This window comes from Anastrepha ludens, chromosome 5 (genome assembly GCF_028408465.1).
Source record: "Anastrepha ludens isolate Willacy chromosome 5, idAnaLude1.1, whole genome shotgun sequence".
Classification (NCBI taxonomy): Eukaryota; Metazoa; Arthropoda; class Insecta; order Diptera; family Tephritidae; genus Anastrepha; species Anastrepha ludens.
The window spans coordinates 80,618,367-80,640,434 of NC_071501.1; the positions used below are offsets into that span (position 1 = coordinate 80,618,367).

Genomic DNA, 22,068 nt, shown 5'->3' on the forward strand with positions numbered 1-22,068 from the left:
GGTGGACAGCGAAACCCGCATGTCTGAGCGACGTGTATCTGAAAAATTAATTTTAGATTGCTAAAAGAGACAGTAAAAAGTTGAAAAAGTCGTGCACATATCGTTATTTCATACGAAGAGTAGTGGCATACAAGAAATTGGAATGCGGTCGAAGAAAAACAGAACCAGAAGCAAAAGCAGAGTCAGAGGCAGCAACAGCAGCAGAACTACATAGAATAGCATATGACAAAAGTACAAAGCGAAATGCTTAAATGATGGAGTACGCAAATATGTATGTGAGTAAAAGTTGTGTCGCGGCTCGTGGGAGGAGTGGAAAATTTATTTATCCATTTTATGTGCGACTTTTAGAAGTCAGGAACAGTGTAGGGAGCGTAGAATAGGCAAAAATACCAAAGCAATCAATTTGACTGAATAAATCTTCATGTAAATATGTATATTTGTATGTATGTATGTAGGTGCACATGCATGTATGAAAGTAATGAAGCGTGTATGGAGTGCTTAGAATTAGTATTCGCAAAAATTTGAGATTAATTTGTCGTGGTATTGGTAGATATGTGTGAGTGTGTGTGCATGAAAAATGACGTTAGAAGCACTCTTTTGTTCTTTTACACTTCCACATACTTCTTTCTACCTCTACCTTTCACCAACCGGCACAAAGCGCCACCATACTTGCACGTACACAATATTAATACAAAAGTAAATGTAAAGACGAAAGACAGATGAAAGACAATGGCGGGAGGCAGTTCTGGTAAGCTGGTAGGTTGGTAAGCTGACGTTAGCAGGCAGACGGACAATGTCGGCACGGCACAGTGACCGGTCTGAAAGTCTGTGGAGAAGTGGAGTGCGAACAGCTGTAGCTGTTCCAAGGAGTATAAGCTATGTATATGTGTATATACGCATACATACAAGCACTTATTCATACATAGCTTTATGTTTGCCTATACATGCATAAACACATACACGTACATATGTATGGAGAAATATGTGCGGTATGCGCGACTGATCCGAACTTTTGCCGGTAAGTCCAGTCAATAAGAATTATAATTTTTACACTAACTTCATTCATTTACTACAAATATTTTAAAGCATGCATGTGTTACTTCCAATCCCAGATACATACATTCATACATACATGCATATACTCATATATGCTCATATACACATAGCGGAAGCAATGAGTGACAGCAGACGAGGAAAAAAGCTCGCGAGAGACCCACAGAGAGCGCTAGACACGAAAAAATTGAGAGAACGTGCAAGTGCATGTATGAGTGTGCGCTCGTGAGTGTGCATGTGTGTGATGTGTGATTTTCGAAAACTACTGTTGTAAAACACTATAGGGCAGCAGCACAAATCCATTGCATGCAGTCCATGCGCATCCCGATGCATCATCGTCTGCAGCACCACCACCATCTTCATCTTCATCATCATCAGCATCGTCATAATCATTATCAACGACTTCGTTTACTTCGCCGGCATGCAGCAACTTTTGTACAATTGTACATAGCCGTAAATGCAGACATATGTATGTATGTATTATATGTACATTTGCTCATGCACGAATGCTACGCCCTGCCGATAATCGTACAAACTCCAGCCATAAAGGTTACTGCGCGTGTGCCCCACCCAAAGAAATCAAACATCTATCTATCTTGGCGATAAGTACGAATGCAAATTTACATACATACATATGTACATATACATATGTATATGTATGTATGTATGTATATATCTGCCTATACGTAAGTAGATATGCGCTCACCCGTACAAAATAATGCACACAAAATTCATATTGGCGATTTATGTGCAATTGTAAGTGCATATATATATATAGTATATCAATACTTATGCACATATTTACGCCTAAAATACGGCTAAACGTGGGCTTAACCAAACTACCGGGTCGACTTAAGCCAAACAGCCATCGAGGTATAGAAGTCACCGCATTGCATTATTGAAGAATGTTTCCTTACTCTACACCTATGTAAACGAATTTTTACATTAAATATATATATATATATATTTATTTATTATATACATGCATTCATACATATGTATGTGTGTATGGTTACCAGGATGCCTTTTGTATGGTCACTTTGCTTGATGTTAGTGTACTCCAAACATGTGTATGTGTGTGCGACAGAAAAATTGGCAATTATTCATAATAGTCCTCGGCGCAATTGCGAACTGTCGTCATTCCAATGTCTGAGCCGAGTGGCTCCAATTTTCGGTTTGATTGCCGATTATAGCCGCTTTAAGGCCCGACTCACTCCATCGGTCTACTGTTACAACTACTTACGTATTTATATAAGTATACTAGCACATCTATACCCTTTTTTTGTCTAACCAATATTGCGATAAATTAAAAAATTTAATTTCAGGGTTTTTCGCAATTTCGAACACTTCCTCTTATTTCAGCAATGCTCGGCTGACTTTGTGTCTAACGAAAAGTTGCTTACGTATTCATTGCGTGTCTTAGTGGAAAACGAAGTGGTACCGCACTTCGCCAAAAACACCACCACCACCATCACTACCAACAACCACAACTAAGCAACCAATTAATTTGCAACCACGAAAACTTCAGATTGCCATTGAAATGGCTGCACGAATCGCCAAGAATTTGTCGAAATTCAAGGCTTCAAACAGCATTTCTTGTCTTTTTGCCTTTATGGTTCGAAGCTTCAAGCGTATTCACTTGGCTGCTGGTACTCTGTGCTCTCAGTATTTCTTTCTTTTACGGAGCATACGATGACTAGGCAACGAGGCTTCGAATTTTGTCATTCGTGTACCACCAACCAGCGCAATAGTGGCACCGATCGTTTGGCCGCGTGTAGCCAGACCAACAGCTGCCGCCGACCTGCCGAGCGCGTTGAAGCGCAAAGCAAACTTTTGACAAAAACGAAAAATGCGAAATGTACATACATACATAAATACATCATATACATATCCACTCGTATATATGTACTATGTGTGCTTGGTAGATGCAGGCAGCGTGGAGGGGGGCGTAAAGGAAATTCGCAAATCGAAAACCACGCGGATCATAGTCAGCATACAATTCGCGAAGCGTGATCTGAAACTTTGCGAAATTTTTTCGGTAAAAGCATTGTAGCAACCATTGAAGTTGGCGCAGTGCGAAAATGTCTGCCAGCGGCTGATGAGGTGTGTACGACCGTAGCAGCGGCGGAAACAGCTAAGCACCAATACGTACACAAGTGCAGTGTGCGAAAGGAAACAGACATGGAAGAAGAAGACAAAGCCGAAGAAGAAGATTAATCAAAGGAATTGAAACCGAAACATATACAGATACAGTAAAAGAATAAGAAGAGGCTAAAATTGAAGCTGAGCTGCTGCAAATTTGTACTTTAACAATTATCTACCCAACTATATTGAAATCTACACGTATGCAGATATCATACAAGTACATCCACACAAGCTGATATTTGCACGTAGGAATTTCGAAGCTGTGTGTGTAGTGGGGCACGTGTCGTTCAAAGATACTCATTAATTTGTTTTTTTTGTTTTTTTTTTTTTTAATTCCTCCTTTTGTGCACTCTGGAGAGCCAACCCGACCCTTGAGTACGTGTGCGCGCATGTGTGTGAGAGTGTGTGCTAGAATATGAATGTATTGCTGCACCCCACCGTATGTTTGTAATCAGAGAGTCATCGGACAAAGTAGCAGTACTAGCAGCAACAGTCAGCATCGCCTTGCTTCGCCACGCCGCGATCTGTGAGTAAAATTCAACGCTACATGTATATATTTATTTTTTCCTTTTCAGCTTATTTTTAAGTTTTGTTTGTAACTTATACCGATTCGTAGCGACAATGTGCGAATTTGAATGCGAGCACGACCAACGCGATCGATTGCTTAGTAACAGCCCAGTGCCCGGACGGCCAATATCACCACCGATCAGCGGTGCTGTTAATCGTGTCTTTGTAGTCGATGTACAAGTGTGTGACTACTGCGAAATCGACATCAACGACAGATGAGAGCAATTCAAAATTAGAATATCAGGACTGCTTGCTGCTCGTGTAAGTATATGTAAACGTGTGTGTGTATATGTATTGGAGACAAGCGAAAATTAATGGAAAAACAGTAGGCTGATCTGCAAATTCCTATCTAAAGTGTAACTTCACAGGATACATCTCGTTAGTTAATTAGCGGAAGTTGAATGAAAAGCTAAGAGCGAGCAGTGCGTTCACGGAAATGCCAGTTAGATGATGTCATAAGACAATGGCAGTGTGCATACCTTACTGTGTATGTATGTACATATGGTATGGTAATCGAAAAGCCTACGTTCATACATAATCATCTACTGTATATAAATGTATTTGAATGCGTGCGTACAAGTGTGGGCCTCAGAGACTAGTAAGTGGGCAATTCATTGTGCCAGCGAACCAAGAAAGGCACCATTTACATAAATTCATACTCAAAACCAGAGGAATTGTGGGCAGTGAAAAAAGCATGAAACACATATGTTAAGTAGCCGTCAGGTGCTGTGAGGAGAAAAACAAATGCATATGTATAGACATAGCTATACGTACATGTATGTGCATGTGGAGGAGAGAGCCGAGCAACAAAAAGCACTGAACAGCTGCTGGAGAGATAATGCGGCTCAACATACACATATATGTATACTAGATATATACATATGTATACAGTTGCAATTGCACATCGACATCTACATCTGTATGTGTGTTGAGTATTCGCACATAGGTGAAAATATTGGCATGACTAATGTAAAATTCCAGCCAAACTTCGGCACGTCCATATTAAATTTTTTTTATCGTTTTGTTTTCAATTCACCGATCACCTCCGATACGAACCAACACGAAATAAGTCGTCTGCGATGCGAAGTTGCTTGGCCATTTAGTGAGACGTACGAACGTTTTAAGCTCGAAACCGCGGTAATTGTACAAATTAAAATGAGCGAGTGAAGCTTGCAGAAATTCTTGAGTGCCAAATATAAAGATGGTAGTAGCGACAGTGATGATGATGACGATGACGGGCTCCCAAAGAAACATTCGCGCACACACACACGCATGAAAAAATAAAATCTGAAGTCTTTGTGTTTGTGAGTTGCCCTCTTTGCAGGCGGTCGTATTCGTCTAAGTGATATTTGCTTGCTTTGTCAGCAGCCTAAAAAACGAGGTGGGCCAATTAATAAAGAGAGAAAAATAAATGTGTACTAATGAGAGCAAACCAAACTGACTAGCCGGTCTGTTAGCCAGCGCAGCAACCCGCCAACCAGCTGGTTGATTGGTCGGGTGTGACGATTGCTCGTTTGCTCGGTTGTTCGGTCGGTCAGTGTTCTTTTGCCACTATTTCACACAAAAATTCGCGAGCTGGTGCCAAACAGCATATACTTTTGTCAACAGAGCAATAGCAGCAGCCGAAAAAGAGCATGTGTGCAACTTTTGTGCGAGTATACACACATACACACACATGTATGAATATTTCGAACGTTATTATACATGTGTGAATGTGCTATATATGTGTGAGTGTGTGCATATGAAGTCATCCAGTGAACATTCATGTTGCGCTGACTAAGTTGAAGTAGCAGATCGTTAACCTTAAAGTTTCTCATGGAGAGACCACAAGGTCGTTTCCTTTAGATGATCAACTGCGGTCGCCTTACCGCCAAGTTGTCATATGGCGTGCGGTGGATAGGTGAGTGTGGGCAGGCTGATAAATACGAAAATGTACACACATACATATGCACATAAAAACTAATACATATGGTGGTGCCTGTTTGGAGCCGCGCTGAGTAATCATGTGGCCAAGTGCAACTGCTGCGCCTGTTGCTAAGTGCAACTGCTGATACAATGCGAGCAGTGATTGCATGTTTTGTAAAAAGTTTGTGAATTTAAAAATATTTATTTAATTTTTTTTTCTTTTTTACATAAAGTTTTTTTGTTTTTGTTTTTTTAGTTTTGCCTTCTTGGTAATCCAGACTTTTAGCTGCTATGTCGAGTACTTTGCGCGCTAATCAGTGACCGGGGCTGGGTTTTATCTATAGACAGTCAGGTACCTGAAGTAGCGCGCGAAGTGCCTGCCTAAATCAACAACATCGTGTCATGCTGGAAATTTGTGCAAACTCTTACACTGCAAGTTAATTTTTTTTTATTCAACGCATGTCCCATGTCTATTGTACTTCATCAGGTGCTCTGGTGTTCGGGTTACCCGGCACATGTTGAAGTACATTCAATATGCGACTAAGTTCTACGATGTAATTAACCAAAGTGTGTGAATTTGCGGACCTTAAAAGAGCAAAGAGAAAAATGTAGCCGAAGGCGACTACATACATATCTACATACGGCATCAAATATTGTAATCACATAATAAATATTATGTATTAATTATCAATTTCAATAAATTTGAAGAAGTTATGTTTAATGTATTAATAAAGTTCCGCCTAGAGTAAAAGGGCAAGTTTACACTTCTTGCGAGAAATGCCATATAAGGCAACTCCAATTATTTATTATAGATTTAAATGTGTAATTATATATGGATGCATATACAACATCCAATGTTTTTACGTGAGTATCTGCTGGCGACAGCTCAAACCCACTGTACCCAAAGGCACACGGATCAAAATCAATTATCAATGATCAGAACCCAAACAATATTAGGTACCAATTGGCAGTGTGGCATGGACACACTAACCGCCTTGGTAGGGCTCGAGGCCTACCCATACCTCTGCCGTTCTATAGGTCCCGGCACCCGGTTGCAATGCAACTCCACATCGGCCTAAAACCTACCCGCGCTTTAGGTCTTAACCACAGCCACCACGAAAACCTCCCCCCGCAGAGGGCTCCTGTTCCCCGTGGTACCGAGTTATGGTCTTCGGTGAGACATCGTACCCGAAGACTCTGCCAGTTGAGCACCCATGCTACTCAGACACTGGTGGACCTAGATTTTAGTCGCCTTTTACGACAGGCATACCTCGGGCATATTCTAATCCCTGCACTGCTGGGGGATGTATGCATATACAGTCCGGATTATTTAATTAGATGCAATAATTTTTATGGAATAAAACGATTATTAAAGCAACCATTTTTGATCTAGTAACACAAGGGCTGTATTTTGCTCGAAAAAAAAAATCCATCAAAATATTATCCCATCTAATGGTATTACGCAGCAGTAAAAGTTCATAGGTTGTAATATTGTGCTTGATTTATTGGTTCACTTGAATAGAGGCACTCAGTTTGAATATTATATATTATTTGCCCATTAAGGCTGTGAAAAGGGACTCTTTTTTAAGAATTCATTGTGTTTGGTCGGAAACTTCTAATTTCTAGTATGTAAAATGGGAAAGCAGAAATGTTTCATAGTCGAATTTCAAATGTTGTGGATCTTTATGTGAAACAAGGGGCCTCCTATGGTAAGAACTACAAAGGCAGAACTGCAATGGCTCTAACACCGAAGGAAACTCGCAATATTCTTAGGATTGCAGCAACTTCCGCGCTTTCAACAACAAAAATTAAAGAAATGCTAAACGTTGCAGCCAGAAAAAAAAAAAAAAATACCAGTCTAACGGTTAGACGCGATAGAAGTGAAACCTTCCGTAAAACAAACTGAGAGAGAATAAGACGAAAGCAGCATTAGGAGCAAGATAATTATAGGTTCATTATAATATTGCTATAAAGTTCATATTTTATTTTCTTCATTTTATTATTATCCATCCTCAATGTTTTCAATTTCAACAAATGATACGAGTGGCTTATGATAGCTAAAATATGATACAAATGCTTTGGTTTCGATGTTGTCAACATGTCTTTGAAATACCGCGTCAATTGTTGTTTTTGATCGTGTTGTCGATTCAGTGCGATTGTTACACATTTTTAAATTGAATGTTGTATTGAGAAAGTCAATTGAAGGAACCGCTGTGTCCAATGCAAAATTTACGTTAAAATCGCCACTTAAAATCATTGGAACTTTATCGTAATCTTTTCTAAGTATCCGCGATACTTCTGGTGTATACTTTATTAAACTTTCGTGAATGAATTCCGTGATGCTATTTATTGATTTTTTTTCTGTCGATATTCACGACACTTTTCTGCATTATTTTTCGGCATAATTGCGGTAAATATTTAAAAATGAAAATATTTACGAATATAAAAATACACACGCGGTTGCTATTATGCGTGACCGAAACTCTAACACAATTACATTTTTTTGAATGTTACAAACACATATGCACGCAGGTTTTGCTGGGGCGTGACCGAAACTCTAACACAATTACACATATGCACTCGTATTTGTTTGAAAATCGACTTTTTTTTTTGGTTCTCCGTCACCTTTGGAAAATGTGTAAACAGTAAGCAAACTTTATTCAAATATTTTCTCTCATTTTTGCATCAGTAAAATTAAACAAACGCCGTAGCCGAATGGGTTGGTGCGTGACTACTATTCAGAATTCACAGAGAGAACGTCAGTTCGAATCTCGGTGAAAACACCAAAATTAAGGAAATCTATTTTTCTAATAGCACTCACCCCTCAGCAGGCAATGGCAAAACACCGAGTGTGTTTCTGCCATGAAAAAAAGCTCCTCATAAACATATCATAAAATAAAATAAAATAACTGTATAAAAAAAATTTTTTTCTTGTGATTCGAACCAAGGATTTTGGATCGGAAGCTCACATTGCTAGTCGCTCGGCTACCGCGCCATGCTGTCGGCGCTGGCCTAAAAGTTATTTAGTTCGTCGCTACGTGTATATGTAATATTCGTAGCCAAGAGTGTCGCTTTTTTCGTTTCACTTTTTCTCAAATCACTCCCAACGATTCTAAAGAAGTTTTCACTTCAAAAAAATGTTCGAAAGGCTATTCTAAAAGCGCCACATCTGAAGGATAGGTTAGGTTAGGTTTGGTTATGGCGGTAGTCGGTCTGTACGACCAACTCGCTTAGACCTTACAGGCCCGTTGTGACTCTGCTATGATATTGTGGCTCTTATGAAGCGCAGGATTGGTCCCATCCCCACGCTAGACAGTTATGTAAGGGTATTAACTAAGGCTGGACAATTGCAAAGGAAGTTCTCAACTGTTTCTTCCTCTTCCTCACCTTTACAACTTCTACAGAATGCATGGAAGAAAACTCGTAGTCTCAATGCGTGTCTGCCAAATAGCCAATGGCTGGTTATACCGGAGTTCTGCTACAATTAACGATCCCGGTGAATGGAAACAAGTAAATAGTATTTAGTGACGGAAATAAGTTCAATCTGGATGGCTTACGAAAAGAGAAAAGGTACTTGAGTCGACCTAACAGCCGTGAAGATGGTGTTATGGTATGGGGAGTAATATCTTACTATGGCGCGTTCGAATTGACAATTGTAGACCATAAAACGACGGGAAATAGTTATGAAGCCCCGTTGGAATTATCTTTTCTCAACATGCGTGAAACATTTGGACCTATTAATTGGATCTTTCAACAGAATAATGCATCTGTATACCTGAGAGTACAAGTTGGTGATAGTTTCTATTTCCATGACTTGAGGATGGAGACTCGTCAGTTTGCTTATCTCGGGATGTACATATGCTTTGGATGGATATATGCATGCTTCCAATATTTTTGGAATTTTTCAACACGTCATTGATCACGAAGACAAATCTTAGATCACAGCCAGAAACGTAAAATGAGTGATGGCCTTTATGCGCTCCATTGTTTGCCTGTTTGTATTTTGCAGCTGTCTAGCTCACAAGTAAATTAAATTATAAATCTTCCATAGAGTGATTAATTTTGCGCCACCTTGTATAAAATAAAATTCCAGCTCACGAGTGTGGCAAAGAATTTTAAACCAAAACTGAATTGATTGAAATAAATGCTTATAATATGACTCAGTACCAAGTAAGATCTACAAGAGAGTATCAATCCATCATTGAAATCTTTCGATATGCTTTAAATTTCATGTTTAATTGTTTACAATTATTTGTCATACCTAAAACCAAATTTTTGTTTAGTCTTCTGTACAAAGGAAACATAATTTGGAGTCTGAAACATAGACTTAATTTTATTATACTTTTATTATAAGACCGAGTCTTCGTTTTCATTGGGAGGGATTTTTACGTGGCGGGTGGCAAACCCAGCGCTTAATCAGCTATCCATGGTTGCTTCGCCTTCTCACATTAGCTCGCTCTCGAACAGGAGTTCGGCAGCTACCCAGAGGATACATGGGCTAAGCCCGGAAGTTGTGAGCTGCTTGCAGCACATGCAGAAGAATCCCCCTGGCCACTTCCAAGTGAATGGCAGTCAGTGAATTTCCGGACTTGCGTGGACTTCTAGGTATATATGGAACCATCCTCCATTTTTGGATCTTTGCGCGTTGGCAACGGCGAGTAACGCAGGCAATGAGCTGTATGAGCTTTACCGTATGCCGTAGACACAGCGCAGCAAATAAAGATCCAGCGGATTCGTTGGCTGGGTTATGTCGTCCAAGTAGGTTTGTATCTATCGGGCTCTGAAAGTATTCGAAACGGTATCAGCTGGTGGTAGCAGAGGAAGAAGAAGAAGGTATCCTCTGCGTTGGACAGATGAGTTGTAGAAAGACTTGGCTTTACTTGGTGTGTCCAACTGGCGCCGGTGACTACGAGAAAGAAACGACTGGCGCGCTTTGTTGAGCTCGGATAAAATCGGGTAAGCGGTTATCGCGCCAATCGAGAAGAAGAAGATTATTATAAGAACATTTATTGCGCTTTTATTACAAACAATTCAAGTGGATCGAAATATGCGAGAATTTCCAAATGGACTTAAGTTGATTTATTTGGATATGAAATTTTCTGTTTATAGCTCGGTAAGTGTGGCGAGAAACTATTTGAGATAAGTTTAATTTTTAAGTTTTAGGAGTTTGAGGAAAAATTTTCAAGGATACTCTCATATTTATTAAACAAATTTTTATATTATTCATATATGTATGTATACCTATTTATTTTTTTAGGTTACTAGGGGGGTTATTGACTTGCTCAATACACGAGGAAAATATTTCGTTGCAACTGAAAATCATAAAACAATTTAAATTTTTTAAAATAGCGGTTTCTGGCATATGTTTTCAGATCCGTTCGAAACACCATCTTGAACTGTTAGTAGGTCCACGATGTGCAGAAAGCAAGGTGTGCCTAACATTGAAATGTTAAACAGCACTCATCAAATCTGACGAAATTAGCTGATTTACTGACGTAATAAGGGTTAAAACAGCGATTTATTTACAACAGAAGTTGGTAAAAACTGAGATTGAGTTGGAGGTAAAAGAAAAAATCAAAACGGCCGCTCCCCACTCGCCATCTGAACAACGACTAATTGGAAGCCCATTATTCTGCTGGCTAAACCCCCATGACGTCACAGCTAAAATTCCTCTCACAACTTTCCTTCGGATAACACTTCGGAAATTGCAATCGTTTGATGTCCGCCCTTAATGTTATGAACTAAAATAAAAGTTATTTTTATGCCAAAATATGTTGTTGTTTTTGTTCCAGTTGAAAGGCAAGAGGGAGGGAGTTGCTTGAACGTTTTTGAAATTAGTTGAGTTGTATACATTTTCATATAGGATGGTCAGCGACGTCCACGACTATCGGTCCCCCGACAACCTTCGTTCAGGTAACGTAAAACCGAATGTTGGGGGTACGAAAAAAAAAAAACTAATTAGTACTTCGTCCAGTAGTTCTATATACGAGTACTTGATACGATTCCTTTTTGTAGATATGAAACATATAAGCGTTTTGCATTTGACACTAATGGCTACCCAAACCACGACAGAGCCTCCTCTGAGCCATTCTCACCTCTTTTTTCTTCTGTTTACCATGCCAAAATATTTTGAAATCATCTGATCCGTCCAGTTTGAGTTATTTTTATTGGAAAAAACTACACTTTCCCATTCATCTTCCCAAAATTGTTACTTTTCTGCAAATACCAAATTGGCCTCTTTGTGTCGTATGGTTAACTTAGGCTTTGGTTCTCGTTTTACATATTCTGGACTAGAATCCGGACGTTGCAAAATTTGTTGCACACGACGGATAGTAACGTCTAAATAAAGAGTGTTTTTAATTTCAACAGGATTATTTGATTTACTTATATCTAAATATTTGTGCTAAGTTTTGGTTTCGTTGTGAATTTTTTTATGCATTCAAATCTTATGCAGAATTTAATACAGGTATCCCTTGTATAACGCGATAGTTACGTTCCAGAAGAATTGCGCGTTATGTAATTCCGCGTTATCTAAAGCATAGTTTTCATATAAATTTGGGGGTTATGTTCCAATAGGTTTTTTTTAAATAAAATACATACAAAATAAGAAATGCACATATATTTCAACTCAATACTAAAGTTCAGACTTTCTTATACAATTAAAAACACAAGATATGAATAATAATACATATGTACATACATATTTCAAAATTCAAAAAACAAAATTTAAATAATTATGTGCACATTAAAAAATTTAAAAACAAACTAAAACAAATTAAAGGTTTATTAAAAATTTTATTGTTATTCTTCAAACTTCTTATGGTAATTAATCTGTTTCACTGTCTTCAAAGATCTTTGCACGTGGGCGTTTTGGGGGAGCAATAGCTTCATCAGAAGATATTTCTTCAACATAGTTTTCGCTATTGGATAAGAAACTAGTTGTGGGACCTTGTGGTTCTTCTTGTGGTTTTATAATTGCAAAATCTGTTATCAGTTTTTGGTGGGTGGTTTTTTAAGCTCCTTTTCTGGTATACTCACACATGTTGTGAAGGCAAAAAAGGGTAATTCCCGGTTTAATAGGTCTATTTATAAGTTCGTGCGGTTTTACAACAGATGGCGTAACTTGATTATTATTCCATCGATCCACATTTCCAAACATTCATTGGAGAGCTACTGTCGTAAGGCACAAACGTCAGTATAAGTTTTTTATTTGAAGCGTAAACAACAATATTTTTACCACACTTGAAAATGTCGAATTTCGTGCCAAATAATGTGTTTTTGCGGGGAATTCTTCTTCATTATTTTAATATGAAGAAAAAAGCAGCCGAAAGTCATCGTATCTTGGTGGAAGTTTATGGTGAGCATGCTCTATCTGAGCGAACGTGCCAGAAGTGGTTTGCACGCTTTAAAAGTGGTGATTTTGGCTTGGAAGACGAAGAACGCGAGGGTGCGCCGCCAAAGTTCATGGATACCGAATTGGAGGAATTGCTCGATCAAGATCCGGCTCAAACGCAAGAAGAGGTTGCAAAAACTTTGGGAGTTGATCAATCAACCATTTCCAAACGTTTAAAAGCCATGGGAATGATCCGAAAGGTAGGCCATTGGGTGCCGTATGAATTGAAGCCAAGAGACGTTGAACGCCGTTTTATGGCATGCGAACAACTGCTTCAACGGCACAAAAGAAAGGGTTTTTTGCATCGAATTGTGACTGGCGATGAAAAGTGGGTCCATTACGACAATCCAAAACGTCGGGCAACGTATGGATACCCTGGCCATGCTTCAACATCGACGTCGGCGCAGAATATTCATGGCCTGAAGGTTATGCTGTGTATCTGGTGGGACCAGCTGGGTGTTGTGTATTATGAGCTACTGAAACCGAATGAAACGATTACGGGGGATGTCTACCGACGACAATTGATGCGTTTGAGCCGAGCACTGCGAGAAAAACGGCCGCAATACGCCGATAGACACGACAAAGTTATTTTGCAACATGACAATGCTCGGCCACATGTTGCACAAGTGGTCAAAACATACTTAGAAACGCTCAAATGGGATGTCCTACCCCACCCGCTGTATAGTCCAGACCTTGCGCCATCCGATTACTATCTCTTCCGATCGATGCAACATGGCCTGGCTGACCAGCACTTCCGTAATTACGATGAAGTCAAAAAATGGATCGATTCGTGGATTGCGGCAAAACCGACCGAATTTTTCACAAAGGGAATCCGTGAATTGCCAGAAAGATGGGAAAAAGTAGTAGTAAGCGATGGACAATATTTTGAATATTAAATTTGTAACCATTTAACGTCAATAAAGTTTCAAATTTCGAAAAAAAAACCGCACGAACTTATTCATAGTCCTATTACATTAAAAATACATTACATATTATATATATGTGGTATGCAAATTAGCGTTACCAGATTTTATAATTATGTATTTTCCCCTTCGCGTTGTACTGAAACCTAATTTTTCCAAATCGCGTTATATCGAAACCGCGTTGTATAAGACCGCGTTATACAAGGGATACCTGTACTGTAAACCAAAACTTTTACTAACATACACCAAAAGTTGAAAAGAACCGGTGGCAAATACAAAACACTGGAATAACCTTTTTTTCGTCGTTAAAAAATATCAGCTCACAGTCCTAACATTTTAATTTATCTAATGCAAAGAAGCTAAATTCATAACATATTCCAAATGCCTGCAAACACGTTTTTTAGTGTTTTGTTTTTCCTTATTATTCAAGTATTTCCAGATTTAGATAATGACGTTAAAGTACAAACTTTACTTATAAAAACGACAATAAAAACTAACTAATTACTACTCGCATTAAACTAAATTATATTACGCTTTCACACCGTACGCTTCCGGCATACGTTCAATGGCGTATTTGTGCGCCGCCACATACATAAGAGGTACGCCTGGAATTTTGCGTATACGATTTTTCAAATCCTTGTCATTGGTAGCCACTATATAACACTTGTGTTGACGCACTCTTTCCACTAAGCAGTCATCCGCATATGTGCCTTTATGAAGGCATGGCAAACGCTCAAAGCGTGGATCCGATATAATACGCAGCGCTAATTTGTAACGGCTTCCCAACTTTTCTAACTCAGCTCGAACACAATCCGAAATGTAGGGTATACATTTGGCATATAAGCAGTCCATCATGCCTTGAATGATGTCCAATTTGTTTTTAATGCTAAAGTTTATGAAATTCGTATCAAGAATGATGTGATATGGTGGGCCCAGCTGTGTATTGTATTGGAAGAAAAGAGCCGAACTTTGTTGTTGGACATGATGCACTTTCAGAGCGAGTGGATCATTTGGTTTCTTTCGCTTTTTGCGTATTTCTTCTTTAATACGCGAATCAGTTGGCTTCATCAACCGCTTCAGACTCGCTGTACGTTGCTTCTGTATTTTCCGAGTTTTCTTTTGCTTGCCCTATAAAGGTAGAAGCGAAATATCAAAAGTTAATTCTTTTTTAATAATTTATAATCTTACCATCGCAATTTATCAATATAAAAAACAAAAGGAAATATTTTTAAAGTAATGTAACTGCACGTGTGATTGACAATTCAACTGACAACTGAAAACATATGTTTTTGTTTACTCCTTCACCAGGCTGCCAAATGTTTACAAAATATTTGTCGGCTTCGGGATGTGTGACGTAAATTGTTGGAGATATGTAATGTTACCAGTTGTTTCTTTTTGGAATATAGTATATCTTTATTAATTTTATAATTTTTTTTTTTTTAACTTAGGTCTAGCTGTTTGTTTCATGTTTAAACTATTTAGAATTAAGCAAAATTTACTTAAATTGCATTTAAAGTAATTTGAAAGCGCAGAGCTGTACTCAGTGAAAGTTTAAGGACGTGTTAAGGCTTGGCTATTTCTATAGTGATTTCGTTTTTTTCTTTACCTAACATACGCCAAGAGCTGAGTTTTATAGCAAATAAGGATGGTGGAGTTAATCGGGATTAACGACTTATTTCGAAATTGTCTGAATTAAGTGCAACTAATGCGGATTGACAACAAAACCTAATTATCATAATTTAAGCTGATGAGGGGAGTTTTCGACGGCAACATTGCTGAGTATTGACAGTTAAAATCTATTGCGAATGAAAAATAATGAATGTTTAAAGAAAAAAGGTTGAATGCAATTTTACTTAGCACTAAACCGTTCGATTACATTTGCAACTACTTATTTTGATATTTCAGAGCAGTTTGAGAAATAGTAATTTAAGATTTTTTTAAATACACAATTATTTTTTAGGTCAGCCAATACCCGTATTTATTGCCTGCTAACCACCTTTTACTGACAAAATTATCCAATAAAAATATCAGCTAAACCCTAATCCGCGTAACAACCGTCCGTCACACTACAATTTTTATCAAAATTAACTGCGCCGGTAATTCCGATTAACGCTCCCATCTATCTAGGCTATTAAACTTTTTTTTTTGGAATATTGTGGAAAAGAGACAGCGTTTTCCATAAACCGCTACTTAATTGATGGCGAATTCGAATACGATATTCTAACTAAAAATTGACGCAATATAGTCTTTCAAGAGTTGATCCTTCAAATGTTTCCAAATTGCTTCAATAGTTTATGCCTGTCAGCAAAGCGTTAAAATTTTCTGCAAGAAACCTCATTCATCATGAAAATTTCATGATGAAATATCCCTCTGAACTAAAGAATTTTCTCATTTAGTTCATAAAACTTCTTGTTTATAGTAACATTCACTTGCCAGTGCTACGAATTACAAGAGGCTGTGCTGCCAAACTAATAGCGGAAGGCGAAATGAAAAGAACGGTTGATAAATTGAGCCAGATCTCTATCACGATCTCATCGTTGTTGTTGCATTTGCGTGCACATTTTTTAACCGATTCCCAATCATTGTTTATTGGAAAACAACTTTTGTTGACACATTTGATGCCACTGAAAAATTTGGTATACAAAATATAAAGATATTATTATTAAATATATTTGTTCTGGGATGCAAAAAAAGGCCAAATGTCACGTGCGATCAATTGAATTTTTTGCAACCAAAGCTGAAAAGCAACAAACAGCTGATTAAAAAAATTCTGTTCAATTCAGGCTCAATGGCCGTTTAACCATAGGTTAAATTATTTTTAAAATGTACTGAAAACCTGCGTGCGGCTCTAAACGTCAAAGTTCAACTAACAACTCCAAGATGGGCCGTAATAGTCAAAAATGGATACATTGCTATACGAAATTATTGTGAATGACAATCTAACCTTGCCCTTGTGCTCTGTCCGGCAACACTGTAATGTTTTTTTATGAAGTGTGGAATTGAGTGAGTATTTTTGGTTTTCTTTACATTTATAACCCATTTAATTAACCTCAATCCGATTCTATGGTAATGTTGCTGAATAAATAAATATATTTTATCAGTGGATGAGTAAAGAAAGGGGACGATTTTAGCTATGAAGGTAAGGCAGATAGTTGCACTATTGGCGGTCGGATGCCTGGTGCTAGGTGGCATGACCTCGGTACTGGCGCAAGATGAAGAAAGTGATTTTGCTGAATTTGATGACTTCGACGCCGACGATGATTTCGTTGATGCAGCAACCACATCAGCACCACAAGCTGCAAAAGCCACACAACAGGTGAACGTAGCTGAGAAATTAAAAAGCGTCGAGCAAGTCGATAGCAAGTCAGATGACTTCAAAACGGATGATGACGACGGTGTCGTTGAAGATGACGATAACGAATTTGAACATTTTCAAGACGAAGAAGAATTTGAAGGTTTCGACGTCGGCGAAAACAAAGATTTACCCGTAGATCAAAAAACCGCAGAACCGAAACTAACGGTGGCCAAGATTCCAATGCATTTCCGGTAAGCGACTAGCAGCTTAACAAATGCAAATATGCCATTATTGTGGCTATAATTTTTCCGACTTCTATTTAATAATAGCACACATTGGGATTCATATTGGATGGAAATGCTAATGTTGGGCGGACTTTTGGCTTACTTCGCCAATTTCTTTGCGGGTAAAACGAAGAATGCCAGGCTTGCACAGCTGTGGTATAGCACGCACAAAGGGCTCTTGGACGATAATTTTGTGCTAGTTGGTAGGCAGTCATATGCAATAGTAGTGATTTATATATTTAATAGAAATATTTAGGCGATGATGGCAAACAAGAAAACGAAAACCCCGGTTTGATGAAAGAAAGCGAAAGCTTGTATACATTGTGGTGCTCAGGCCGCACTTGCTGTGAGGGGATGCTTGTGGAGCTAAAAATGATAAAGCGTCAGGATTTAGTGGCATTAGTGTCCGGACTGATACGGCCGCAACAAGATCAAGTGCACATAAAAGTCGAAATGACACGAGGTGTAATGGACTCATTTGTGTTTTGCGTGGGCTCAAGAAAAACTATAACAAAAGTTTTCAAAGAATACGCCGATTTGGTTTGTATTATTTTTATTTTTTTTTTTATAAATTTTATGTATATTACAATTTTCGCTTTCTTTGATTCTATACAGAACAAGTATTGCAGTCTAGTCAGTAAGCCAGAGGATCGCTACAAAGTACCTGCGGGATTTAGTGTGCTCTCAGAAATACCTGAAGCAACGTCGGCTATGTTGGAGGCGCGCATAATCACAGCACTCAACAAATACCAGCGTTACATTGACTACATCCACATTTCTGATCAATTTAGTGGTCCAATTCAACAGGAAGATGCCAACAATTTAAAACAACCAGAGACAAAATGTATGCTTATGGCAGGATTTAACATGCCCAAGAGTGTGGATATGGAATCAATTAAACCATTGCTCATTCTCATCTTCTACTTGATGGAGCGTCTAAAAGCGTATCGCATGTCGAAAGAGGTACAACATTAACGATAAAATTAAAAAAAAAAAAAAAATATTTTCTAAATATGCATGTTTTTCCAGGGCAAAAATAAAGCAGAAAAGAATCGCTTACGCGTGGAAGAAGAGTTCTTGAAGAGTACACACGCTGCACGTGCAGAAGCTGCTGCTCAGCGTCGTGAAGACAAGCGCAAACAGGAGAAGGAACGCGTGCTTGCCGAGGACGACCCCGAGAAACAGCGTCGCTGGGAGCTAAAAGAACAGAAGCGCCAAGCCAAGAAAAAGGCGCCGAAAATGAAACGTTTGGCAGTAAAATCTTTATAAGATTAAAATGTTCACCGCCACCAATACAGGAGCGGTGTTGTCCTGTACTTGACAGTTGTTGATGTCATTGGGACATATTTGAGATATAGCAATAAACGTGCATTCAAAAGCGTGTACAAGCCATAGCTATACTAGATTCGATTTTTCATTTACGCGCAATTGCTTGCCATTAGTTAATCAACATTTGACAGGGAAACAATTCTCATTGGATACGTAAGCGATGTGATTGCGCAATGTCTTGATTTGTTTTTGTGCAGCATCGAAGCTATACGATAGAGTGTTAAGTTGTCCCTGCATTTCGCGTATGACAGCTTCACGATCGCTGACCGAAAGGCAGGCCGTAGCACGACATTGCGCCAGTTCCTTTTCAAGCCTATTTATTTGCTCCTGCATTTGGCACCTCGTCATCTCGGCACGTTCTTTAGTGCGCGCAATGATTTTGGCTGATTCGGAACGCAAAGTGTCCAGGTCGTCTTGGGTAGTCTTTAACTGCTCGCAGAAGAGATCGCGTTGCCGCTCAGTTTCTTCCAGTTTGGACTTACACTGCTCCAGTTCCATTTGACATTTCGCCAACTGCGGCCGACAATCGGTCTCTTCTCTTGGTGATTCAGTTTGCGCCTTGAGTGCTTTCAGCTCTTTGCATACCAGCATCAATTTGCCCTGTAAATCCTCCTTCTCTTTACAGGCTTGCGCCAACTTCAGTTGCTCGTTCTCTAGCAGTTTGGGAAAGTGTAGCAACTCATTCAGTTTCTCTTGAAACTTGGCACGTATCTCCTTGACTTCTGTATTTATTTGTTTTTCGATTCGCTTATTGTTCATGTTCAGCTTTTCCAAAGTCACGCTTTGTTCCTCCACTTTTTGTTGCGCTAGCAAGTACTTATTACGGTAATCTTCTAATTGTTGCGACTGTTCTTTCATGAGGCACTTGAACTCAGTCTGTTCCTCTTTCATGTCGGCAACACGTTGTCGAAGTACGATCAATTCGGATTGATCGACATTACTTCCCTCGCCACGTCCATTGGCATCGTTGCAGCTGCCGCAAAACCCTTTAAGTCTGCGTCAAAGCAAACTCAATCAACAACAACCCAGTAAAAAATTTCAATTAATCTTACCGTTTCTCCATTTCTTTCAACTGGCAATCCTTCTTCGAGAACTCTGACAGCAAATGCAGGTAGTTTTCCCTTAACTTGGCCATTTCATCAGCCTGGGCACTTCGCTTGCCCAAGCACATTTGTATGGGATCCGGTTCCTCCGAGCAGACGTCTTCCTTTTCCTTTTCGTCTTGATAGCAAGACTGCTTGTCACGTTTGCGCCGATAAATTTCCTGTTTCAGTTGGCCCACAGACGATTGCATACAAGTGATCTTCTGTTTGAGTCGTTCCAAGGAGTCTGCGCCCGGCATGGAATCAGAGGAACAGGGTGGGGATGGCTGTTTTCTTTTCTTCGAGTGCTTGGCAAATGGTGGGCATGGACCTTGGCAGGGCGGCAAGGAGGGTGGGCAAGGCGGACAAGGTTGAGCACTTTTTCGTTTCTTTTGTCCCAACAGCGCGCCAGCGATTTCTTGCACGAGTTTCTTATCTTCTGGGCAACAGATTTTCATCTTGCAAAGCGCTTTGCACAAACAACGCAGCGCTTTCTCCTCCTTCGAGTCCTTCGCTTCGGCACAGACGCCTTTGTCTGTTTCACTGCTGTCGCCACCTTTCCAATTGGCCTGATTCGGCGCTTGCACATGCCCCGCATAGGGTGTAAGGTTGTCCTCGTCGATGGTCGTGACAATTGGTATCTCACGATAGCGACGTTTGGAACCGAAGTTCTGCAATTCCATAGCTTTGGTCATCAAGCAATTGAGCTTTATTATCTCCTGCTCCATGCACACTCGCAGCTTTTTGATGTCCCTCATTTCGCACCTGGTTTTGCAAGGCTTTGCGCAGAGCTCCATAATTTGAGCTTTGATATCCGCAACCATTTGGTTTTGACATTCAATTTCTTTGATTAGGCTCAAGTACTCCATATAACGACGTTTCTGCTCCGGATCATCCGATGACTCGCCGAGGTGAGAAAATATTTCTTCACTCGCTTCCTCCGCCTCTTCGCCCATATGGGTGGTATCACTTTGCGAGTAGCCACCTTCTTCGCCATAAATATAGTCATACTCCTCATCTAAATTTTCCGAACGCAAATTATTATCTGGATCTTGATCAGTGGCCATTTTGTGTTTAGAATTTAATAGCTAACGGTTTTAAATGAAATTACTTAAAATTTGGAAGGTATTATTATAATTTATATTAAATGGGTTTTCTTTGAGTTACTTATTTATAATTTTTTCCGTTTTGACTGCCGATGAAGTATCAAACTTTGCTCACTGATTAGTTTTTCGAAAATTGGCTTGTATCTGTGTATGGGTTACACATCAAGTAACTTGCAGAGCTCGGCCTAGATCAGTGGCTTAAGATGGTTTATGAAGTGACGTGAAGCACCGGAACTGAATATCATCATGCGTTCCAATGACAGTTGGTTCTACGTAAACGGAACGACTCGGATTTATATAAGGCCAAGGATTGTCACTTCAGCAGCTTTTGCCTTATATGTGAGGGAAATGTTAATTCTGCTACAAAAACAATATCACCACCGGCGCAGAATAGGGACTCTTCACACAGAAAAAAAGTAAAAAATGGGTGTACATGGGAAGTCCTAAATAAGCATGACTGAATTAAAATAGAAATGACAGGAGCTTTGTTCTGGTAACTTAGAACTTATTTATTCAATATAGTCCCATCTGGCCTCGATACGCCGTTTTGCGCGATCTAAAAGCTTTTCGAAAGAGTGTGTCAGATCATTGACCGGAATCCGGAATGCCCTTCAGGATGTCGGTGGATACAATTTTCGAATAGGTAGAAGTTACAGGGAGCCATATCAGGCGAATACGGTGAGTGATTGATGGTTGAAATGCGATTTCTAGTCAAAAAATCAGTCACAAGAGTGGATCGAGGAGATGGGGCGTTATCATGCAATAAGCGCCAGCTTCTTCCTTCGCGGTATTCAGAGCGAATTCGACGAATGCGATGCAACAAACGCTTCAAAAACGACAAGATAGAAAAAAAACTCCTTGTGGACAATAATCGTAAAAACAAATGAGCATCGTCTTGATTTTTGACTTCTCCAAACGCGATTTTTTGGGTGGTGCCCCGTCTGGGGCCTTCCATTCGGCACATTGACGTTTGATCACCAGTTACA

At 39.3% G+C, this 22,068-nt stretch overlaps 3 protein-coding genes across 4 annotated transcripts; 1 reads left to right on the forward strand and 2 right to left on the reverse strand.

Annotated features, from left to right (window-relative positions):
- Window positions 1-14,368: 14,368 nt before the first annotated feature.
- On the reverse strand, window positions 14,369-15,281 carry LOC128863108 (rRNA-processing protein FCF1 homolog). Its single transcript, XM_054102057.1, has 2 exons — window positions 15,175-15,281; window positions 14,369-15,114 (listed from the first exon to the last, which is right to left on the reverse strand). Exons 1-2 carry the CDS (start codon window positions 15,175-15,177, stop codon window positions 14,515-14,517), a joined length of 603 nt encoding a protein of 200 aa, XP_053958032.1. The 5' UTR covers window positions 15,178-15,281; the 3' UTR covers window positions 14,369-14,514.
- A 1,633-nt stretch (window positions 15,282-16,914) lies between these two features.
- On the forward strand, window positions 16,915-18,968 carry LOC128863900 (PAT complex subunit CCDC47). 2 transcript variants are annotated; one of them, XM_054103308.1, is made up of 6 exons: window positions 16,915-16,989; window positions 17,088-17,532; window positions 17,611-17,768; window positions 17,822-18,105; window positions 18,181-18,528; window positions 18,595-18,968. In XM_054103308.1, the coding sequence occupies exons 2-6, from the start codon at window positions 17,120-17,122 to the stop codon at window positions 18,832-18,834; spliced, it is 1,443 nt and encodes a 480-aa protein (XP_053959283.1). In that variant the 5' UTR covers window positions 16,915-16,989; window positions 17,088-17,119; the 3' UTR covers window positions 18,835-18,968. The 2 variants fall into 2 exon arrangements, with proteins under 2 accessions (XP_053959283.1, XP_053959282.1); XM_054103307.1 differs by lacking the exon at window positions 16,915-16,989 and having other exon boundaries at window positions 17,003-17,532.
- Window positions 18,812-21,162, reverse strand: LOC128863899 (uncharacterized). The gene is made up of 2 exons (XM_054103306.1): window positions 19,947-21,162; window positions 18,812-19,888 (listed from the first exon to the last, which is right to left on the reverse strand). The coding sequence occupies exons 1-2, from the start codon at window positions 21,041-21,043 to the stop codon at window positions 19,012-19,014; spliced, it is 1,974 nt and encodes a 657-aa protein (XP_053959281.1). The 5' UTR covers window positions 21,044-21,162; the 3' UTR covers window positions 18,812-19,011.
- Window positions 21,163-22,068: the final 906 nt, after the last annotated feature.